Below are 9,572 nucleotides of genomic sequence, written 5' to 3'. Positions count from 1 at the left end.
TAAAATTCAAAATGTTAAATAAAAGAGTGTTCTCACACAGAATGAACATCAGGTGTAAAGCTGAACTACTGTACACTTCATCCTGTGCTTAACTTCAAACTGATATGAGATAAATCATGAGTATTCTTTGTAACCATGTTCAAATCAGTTGAACATTTATTGCTTATCTCCCCCACCAATTAAAGAAAAAGGCTATATTATTGGATTTATTAGAGATCCCCTTAGATGCTAATTTCTTAATGAACAGATAAGAACCCATGTTTACTATGGAACGCCCTTAATTAATTTTTTCTCAACTTTTATTTTCAAAAGACCTTGAGGTTTCTATAAATTAACACATTTAACATTAACCAAATGAGTGGTTTATTTCAGTTTAGTGGAATCAAAGCCCAGAAAACACAGTAAGAGAGGAAAATGGAGTAATCTTTTAATTAAGCACAGTTGAATTTTCCTGATTTTCGAGTTCTACAGATATACATTCTCACGAAGTTCTAAAATAAACTAAAAAAAACCTTGACATTGTATATCTCAATGGAAAAGGGGGAAAAGATATGAAGTGCAGACATATGATGGGGTTTTGTTTGTTTGTTTGTTTGTTTAGTTTTTCACTTGCTAAAGCAATAATATTGCTAAATGCTATTTCTGCTTTCATTATTGCCTTTTCTCACTGCCTCGGAGGTCACACTACCATGGTACTACATGTCGAACCTGTACTCCCAAGACACACTAACAGCTAGCATATGGATAAGCTAATTGGAGCCAATCTGTAAAGCAAATCAGTTGGTGCTTATGATCTGACATACACACTTAGGGTTTCAGAGGGGCTGGCCCTCCAACTGAACACCCAGATGCAGCTAAACTATGTTGCTTGATTTAGTTTCCTCCAAAAATAATCTAATTTGTGCACTGTAAGACCACTCCAAGATGCAAACTGAAGTACGGCAAATCGCAATGCCTGGGAGAATCACTTCAGAATTGCACACACCTTACCTGAACCAAAACACTAACGAAAAGGCACCCAGCACTTGTCTAAAGGAAAAAAAAAAAGCCACCCTGTATTAAAAATACTGTCCAAAAACATGTCAGCAAACAGACAAACGACTGCAGTTTTGAAGTGTCCTAATTCATTGTTATCATCCAACCTAGCAGGCAGCATTTCTCTTACAAAGACTTGATTCATAACCAGCCTCGTGTGCTTTGAAGATTACAGTGGTGTTAGTCTTACTGGGGTGGGACGGGGGCGTTGATCTATCCCTTTCTAGAATAAGTATCAGTCGGTAACTTGGTGGGTCATCTTTTCAGTAGTTTGCTTTAACAGCTTTATCCTCTAGCTTTACTGAGTTGTAAATTTCCAGAGTAAAACCCACAATTTCACCTTTAAATTTCTTACCTCAAAACTTACATTTTTGTTGTCAAAATCCTGAAGCTCCATTTCTCCCTTCACACATGCACTATGCTAGATCCTTCCCTACAATGCTCTCTACCTCCCTCAAGAAGCAAGGAACAATGAAGATAAAAAATGACTCACACTACTGAACTATGTTGCACAGCTATATGTAAGCCCAATTTTTTAAACATGACTTTAGCTATAGGCAAGTGAACAACAAACCCACAAACCAGAACTTTTATTCTTCCTAGTGATGGAAAGGCATTACAAGTAAAAGGGAAACTCACTAGCTGGGAACAGCAATGTTTTTCTGAACAAAAATAAAACATTACAAGTGTAAAATTAATTTAATTATTTGTAACTAGCAAAATTAAATCTCAGTATAGATGCACTCATTTACTGGTGCTTTCACCTTTTTCTGCCATGTACTAGAAGACTCTTCCTCGTCTGTGCCACCAGTGAAGGTAAACAGAATTTCATAGCCTACACTAATTAATGTGGTGTGACTGATGGAATCTTCTGTTAAAGAAGAAATATATAATTCTGGTCTTCCAGCCATGTTTTATCAGAATATATGAATTCCTACTTTTCCATGTATTTACATAAATCAGGATTAAAAGCAAACAGAATAGCTATATTAAATCAGTTTATATCTGTTACTTTGACTGCAACCAAAATGGAAACACATTTTTTTCTTTTGTACTGTTTCTAACCCAAGAAGCAGAAGTGAAATATGCTGAGTGGGATTCAATAATCCTTGTTGTTCATTTATTTGCAAAAGAACGTGCATTAGTAATACACAACTTGATAATCTAACTATGAAATATTTGGATAGTTTCAGTTCATATTTTTAAAATACTTACAAATGGTGTTATGTTCTTAACTAATTAGTTTAGGACATAGTCCTGTATATTCTAATCATGTGCAGGTAAGACAAAAGGGTTTTTACTGAGTACAAAGTAAAAACATCTCTGCCTGGGCAAGGCAAATGATAGCACAGCACAAAATTACCTCCTCTTCACATTTGGTATGTCTACCACACCCATCTTTTTGAGACCCACTGAGCATACTTTCCTTTACATCAACTAGATATGGGCATAATTCCTTCTGTTTTGAATATGGAATTCAAAGGTAAGTTACTCTCACATATGAACCTCAGACTCGGAGAATTAGGGCTCTGGGCTTGGCTCTTTTGTGGAATGGATCTTCAAAACATGATAATGATGCTTCTACACTTCTTCCCCAGTGGCTGCCAGACTTGAACTGGACATTGTCTACTTCCCGCCCAATACAGAATTAAATCATACTGCTAAAAACTGAAACACTGGTGCGGTGGGTTGACCCTGGCTGGATGCCAGGTGCCCACCAAAGCCGCTCTATCACTCCCTTTCTCAGCTGGACAGGGGAGAGAAAATACAACAAAAGGCTCGTGGGTCAAGATAAGGACAGGGAGAGATCACTCGGCAATTACTGTCATGGGCAAAACAGACTCGACTTGGGGAAAAAATAATTTAATTTATTACCAATCAAATCAGAGTAGGGTAACGAGAAATAAAAACTAAAGCTTAAAACACCTTCCCCCCCATCCCTCCCTTCTCCCTGGGCTCAACTTTACTCCTGATTTTCTCTACCTCTGTCCCCACACCGGCACAGGGGGACGGGGAATGGGGGTTGGGGCCAGTTCATCACACGCTGTCCCTGACGCTCCTTCCTCCTCAGGGGAGGACGCCTCACACTCTGCCTCTGCTCCAGCCTGGGGTCCCTCCCACGGCAGACAGTCCTCCATGAACTGCTCCAGCGTGGGTCCTTCCTATGGGCTGTGGTTCTTCACAAACTGCCTCAGCATGGGCCCATCCTTCCCATGGGGTGCAGTCCTTCAGGGACAGACTGCTCCAGCATGGGTCCCCCGCAGGGTCACCAGCCCTGCCAGCAAACCTGCTCCAGCCTAGGCTCCTCTCTCCATGGGGCCACAGGTCCTGCCAGGAGCCTGCTTCAGCATAGGCTTCCCGTGGGGTCACAGCCTCCTTCAGGCACCCCCCTGCTCCAGCGTGGGGTCCTCCCTGGGCTGCAGGTGGGGATCTGCTCCCCCGTGAGCCTCCTTGGGCTGCAGGGGCACAGCCTGCCCTACCATGGGCTGCACCAGGGGCTGCAGGGGAATCTCTGCTTCAGCACCTGGGGCACCTCCTGCCCTCCTTCTGCACTGACCTTGGTGTCTGCAGAGTTGTTCCTCTCACATCCTCTCACTCCTCTCTCCAGCTGCAGTTGCGCATTTTTTCCCCCCTTCTTAAATACGTTACCCCAGAGGTGCTGCTACCATCACTGACGGGCTGAGCCTTGGCCAGCGATGGGTTCGTCTTGGAGCCAGCTGGCATTGGCTCTGTCGGACATGGGGGAAGCTTCTGGCAACTTCTCACTGAAGGCAGCTTGGTAGCCCCACCACCACCAAAACCTTGCCATGCAAACCCAATACACTGCCAACAAGATAAAACTTATTTATATGAATTCCAGAAAATTCCTGGGGTAACGCTGTTTACAATATCAGGTGCCTTTGCTTCAGTTCCCTCCGATCAGATGGATTTTCAATAGCATTGGTGCAACACATCTCATAACGACACTTATTAAGCAGGGTCCCAAAAGATCAAAACTATTATCTTCAAAGACTTCTAGTTAAAGGTTGAATTACACTAGCAGACAAGACTGGAAGTCTGTGAGATGTATTTAAAAGAGGATCCAATGGTGACCTTAGAAATCTTTCACTACCTAAAAAGTACAGAGAGTTATAAGCATTATATTCATCTTCTGGAGAAATAAGAGTTACCTAATCACCCAAAATGCAGAGGGGGAACAAAAAAAGAAGGAAAAAGAACACATTTGCTCAACCACTTTTGTTGATAAACTGCACACTGTGGTGTGCTTCACATGCTTTTTTAACCCACATAATTCCTGTTTCATAAAAAAGAAGTATGTTGCTTTTATAATTTCCCCTTTTCAGGGGATTATAAAAATAATTTGAGTTTATTAAGAACAATAAAAATGTTTTCCAGTTCTGGTCTACTTATGTTAATACACCATTCTGGTTCTATGCTAAAAAAAGATCTAGATTTTTTTCCCCTCAACTGAAAGATTAGGTAAGCCTTATTGAAATAAATCATTTGTTAAAGGATTTAACTTTAGCAAACTTCCTAAGCTAGGAAAACAAAAGTTACCCTCTACACAGGGCTTTTATATACCTCTTTCCTTCAACAAATTTGAAAGAGAAAAGTAGACGATATGACATCCTTTTACCACATTTTTACAGAATCATTCCTAGGAGTTTTAATGCAAATTAGTTGCTTCAGTAGTTTAAAAAGTAAATACAAAGACTATACGAATGACCAATCTAAATATTCAAGCTTTTCTAGTAATAGGATCAGTTTTTCCCACTGACACAGCTAAAAATTGTCATAAAGACTAGAGTCTGAGTTTGTATTTCACTGTTTCTTCATGCTTAGAGCTTGCAAGATGGATATATGAATACATACAGGCAAAAAGAAAAGGGAACATTTGTTTAATTGAAATTATCCAACTAAGTGATATGCCATCTAAATAACTCTCTGTGCTGGTATAAATATTGCTTTACAGCTACACAGCTTCAGGAATTTTTTCTTCATGTCTCATATTTGACTTTTTTTTTTACACCCATTTAGAGTCAAATTTGTATTTTGATGTAAACAAATTTGTCTAAATTACTTAGTATACTAAGCAGTGTCACAAACCCAGTATTTTAAAGAGCAAATGTACAGACTCACCTTTTATTACCATCTTGTAGCATGTTACATCTACAAAAATGAACTGATGACAAGTGCCACAGTCATGCTTGAGCCTCAGTGTCCTATTTATCATGAAATATTCTCCTGATAAGAACTCACAACAGATGAGTGAGCCTCCCTACAGCGGTTTATGCCCTTACCCCAACTGTCTAACAAATACTTCCCCAAAATTTAATGTGCTTGCAACAGAATCACCACAACAGAACACGTGCTTGAACACTCCAGTCCACTGATCAAGGCGGATTCAGGCCACAATGCCAGAGTGAAATGCAGAGGCTGAGACACAGCGCATGTTCCTTCTTGCCAACTCTGCTACATGAGCAAGTCGGACAGCTGGATAAAGGAATACCATAACACTGCTATTTTCTCTGTGTTACTTTAGTCCTCTGCTCCTCTGCTCTCTTTTCCATCAGCTCCTCACTTTGAAGCTTTGCTTTTCCACAACTTTTCTTTCCTTGATGTAACTCTCAATTCTTACTTCTTCCAGCACGAGTCTTCTGTACACCTTCCTGGGGAATCTGTTAACCTGATCACCAATTAATGTTGAAGTATTATAATTTGTGCTTCAGAGAAGACAGTGCAATTAGAAGCAACAGGAGTGAGAACATCACAGCCATTTCTGGCTGACTGCAAACTCTGGCAAACATCAATTTACATTAAGTACAGATTTCACAATCAGGTCTGGAAACCCTACTGTAAATAAATAATTCCGTAAGTACTAATAAAGTCCATACATCTATACTCATCTAACAGTTATAAAATTTTCCTGCAATTAACTGTACTTTTTTTTTTTTTAAGCCTCTCTGCTATGACATCCGAGGTAGGTGCACTGCAACCTTCCCTCAGCTGGGCATTTACAGTGTCTGTTTCCTCTAAGCTGCTTTTTTTCCCCACATGCTTGTTTGAACTTAAGTACCTCTGAGACCTCTTCACCCTTGTCAAATGTGGCTGAAACGGGCAAAAGCGTATTGATGACAGGACCCTCAGACAGGAGACAGGCAGGAAAAGGACAACAGCCAGCCATTCAGCATGGTTCCGCAAGGCTTACTCCTTTCCAAAGCAAGAATTCGGACTGCAAGATGCGCACAGACTTCTCATGCAGAACACCCTGTTACATCGTACAATCCACATCCAGCTACAAACTATGTATTTGATGTCAGTGTTGGGGGGCTGAATCAATCACTGAAAACATTCAGTGATGCTGACCCTGTATATAAGGTGCTAAACTGGCAGACAGAGAAGGGAACAGGTAGACAAATACCTGAAACATGAAGAAAGGATTTTTCCTATCTAAGGCTACAGCTTCTAGATTAGCATAGTTTTTAAATGTCATTAAATTTTTTCAGGTTGTGCTAACATAATCAACCAGTTTCTAGAAGAAACATTGAAAAACAAGTACTGCTACCATTACGACTTCCTCCTGTATGTCTGAAACTGACATCGTTGTCGCTTTTAAGCTACAAAGATAATTTCTATTTTCTCTTTACTTCAGCAACTAGTAAGACTTGATACCTTTCCACTGCTGGGTTCTAGACAACAGCGCAAAAGTCAGTAGTACTAGATACAATCTCTATTTTATGGTGAGTATAGCTTGGGGGACATCTTCATTGCAGTTAGCACGGGTTACTTTACCACTTCCCAGCCGTGCATAAAGACCCCATATAATTCACTGAGGTAAGACTTTGACTGCAGTTTAATGCATGGGTGAGGGTAAAAGACCAAGTTCTACTTTTATGGCAAAAGACATTAAAAAAAAGCCAAAAAAACAACAAAAAAACCACACACATTTAATAAACCTCCTCCATTTTGCAACAAGAACAGGTATTTTCCAGTGCTTCTCCACAATCTCCAGCCACGTAATCAAGACTTACTACAGCACAAGGAACCACGGGAGCGGTGATGTAGAGCAAAGAAGTCCAAGGAAGCTCACGGGGATACAACACCAGGAGAGTACTACAGGAAGAGCTCTGCCATCACTGGTATGAACAGTGGAGTCTCGATCAATGAACTAGTGAAGCATACAGAAGAACCAACCCTTTGTAGACAGAATGCGCTCTTGCAAGATCATCTCAAAAGGCGCCGTGGGTAACAAACTAAAAATACCAGATATCGCTCTTCACTATACCCACGCAACCCACCAGGACTGTAAAACATAATATCTTGCTTTCTAACATTCAGAGCTTGAACAACAAGGTAAAGATGCACAAAATATAAGTGAGTCAGCAGGGAGTGAAACTTGAATTTGGATACAAAAAAGGAAGTCATGAAATGCAGGACTGCAATGGGAGAGCTTCTTCAACATCATTCCAGACTTCTCTGTTATGGATTGTAAGTGTATGTGCATGTTAACGTTTGTGCAGGCCCAAACTGCCTCTTGAGAAAAATTGCCTGTTACTGGTTTTGTACTAACCAAACACAAGAACAGAAGCAACAGCCTGGGAGTTCTTGTTGCAAGAGGTATGGGGAAAGGCAAGAAAAACTTGTAAGAATTTTTAGGAAGTTGCCTGGCCGTTTATCAAACAGTGGGTTGACACAAAGAAGAATTGCCAGGAAAAAAAAAAAAAAAAAACCCAACACCAGTATTACTTAGCAATTATATTCCTTTTTGGTTTTGCAGAATATATGCTTAAACATGAGTATATGACTCTTGTTAAAATTAAAAAGATCTGCCTGGCCATAACCACACCATTCTAAACAACTCCACGGGAAATGCCAAGTGCTTCTTCACACTATCTTTACTGAAATATTTTTAAGCACAATCTTACATTATTTATTAAAAGCATGGAAAAAACTTTTACAGCAGGTATCCTATGCTAGCTGTCCCATCTCACCATACTATTAAAGCTCACGCATCAGAAAGGCACAGGAAAAATCTTTTGCCCGGAGTTTATCCACCTCAGTGCACACAATTCTGACTGGACAGATAATACCTAATTGCCACCAGAATTTCAGCTTCATGGATATGGACACTTTAGTCAATGATAAGAGGATTTTTAGTTGAAAAAACTGGTTTGGGATTGACTTAAATGTCAATGACATAATGTCATTTCTAATAACCATACGTACAGAATAAACTTAAACTAGTTTCTTGGCCAGTCCAGACCTACAACTTCTATGCTGTCCAGAAGCAGAAAAGCAATGTCCCATACTGGGCCTAAATCAAGAGGCCAGCACTGAATTTATGTTGACATAAAGGCTAGTGTACAACGGTGGGTGAAAACATGTTAGCTAGAATTGCAATAAAATGAGACCATCCTAGCTCAAGGACCAGTCACATTGGCTCCCCAACAGTCTAACCTAAAATCTAACTACTTCGGAGAAGGAAAACTCCTGAAGTACGTGGTATATGTCCTACAACATTTGGCCATATAAAGATCTTGGCGTACAGCTCATGAATTCAACAAGTCAGACTCTCTGAGGCCAAATGAAAAGCTGTGACCTCCCAGATCATGAAAAGCGTTACACCAGCTAATCAACAAGCACCTGAGCAATCTCACCCTGTGGGCTTACAGGCGTTCATTCAGAATTCTCATGGGTTGCCTCTGAAATGTCTGTTTGCGATGTTAAAGCCTCTTTGTGGCAAGACTTATGAAAGCCATCAATCAGTCCTCAATAATATGAAATGCAAGCATTTTCCACTGTTTGGCATTATGATCTGTTATAATCCCCATTCAGCAAATTAACAAACTAGATGACAGAGTACATTTTTCCCCTTAACCATCTCTTCCCTTCCCCTGCAGAAACCGATTTGGGAACAAGAACTTTCATTTGACCACGGAACAGGTAGAAAAGAGCACAAACGCAAGATCTTCAGCTGTGAACCATTGGCACGTCTCTTCCACGACAAGCAGTGACTTCTACTGACTAAGGGATATTTCCTTCCTTAAATCCAGCATTCCTCCGTCGGCGAATCCACTGAGCTCCCCAAGAGAGCCTTATTGCGTCTGGGTATCTGCTTACAGCTCTTATTTATCAAGAGAGAGAGCCATGAAAAAGCAATCCCGGGAAGGCGCCTCCTGCCAGGACCCGGATCGATGCAAAGGTGGCAGGTTACACGCCAACGCGTGGAGCGTGCTTGGCGGAGCAGATCACGCGGGATTGCCAACACTTTTCCGGGTAACCCGGGGAGCCCCCGCCTGCTCACCGGCAAGGCGATTACAGCCCGGCCACGGGAGTGAAGTACTCGGTGAGCTGGGGACAGTTACCGGGCGGATGGGGAAGGCGGCGGGGGCTTCCAGAAACCCTGCCCGACAAAAAGTACTCGCAGCGAGCAAGCCCCAACTCCCGGCGAGGTCCCGCAGCTCTCCCTCCCGGCGGCCGGCACACCTCGGGGGGTAGCTGTGCTCGCTAACCCCGCACTTCCACCCGCCGTCAGG

At 41.5% G+C, this 9,572-nt stretch overlaps 1 protein-coding gene across 1 annotated transcript in view; it reads right to left on the bottom strand.

Moving 5' to 3' along the window:
* Positions 1 to 1,432, bottom strand: part of USP12 (ubiquitin specific peptidase 12) — a 31,064-nt gene extending 29,632 nt beyond the window's left edge. The window contains exon 1 of the mRNA XM_009647138.2: positions 1,391 to 1,432. Coding sequence (XP_009645433.1) covers positions 1,391 to 1,432 — 42 coding nt within the window. The remainder of the gene's footprint in view (positions 1 to 1,390) is intronic.
* Positions 1,433 to 9,572: the final 8,140 nt, after the last annotated feature.

This window comes from Egretta garzetta, unplaced genomic scaffold, assembly GCF_000687185.1.
Source record: "Egretta garzetta isolate BGI_Z169 unplaced genomic scaffold, ASM68718v1 scaffold279, whole genome shotgun sequence".
Lineage (NCBI taxonomy): Eukaryota > Metazoa > Chordata > Aves > Pelecaniformes > Ardeidae > Egretta > Egretta garzetta.
This window is presented reverse-complemented; position numbering and strand designations above follow the sequence as displayed.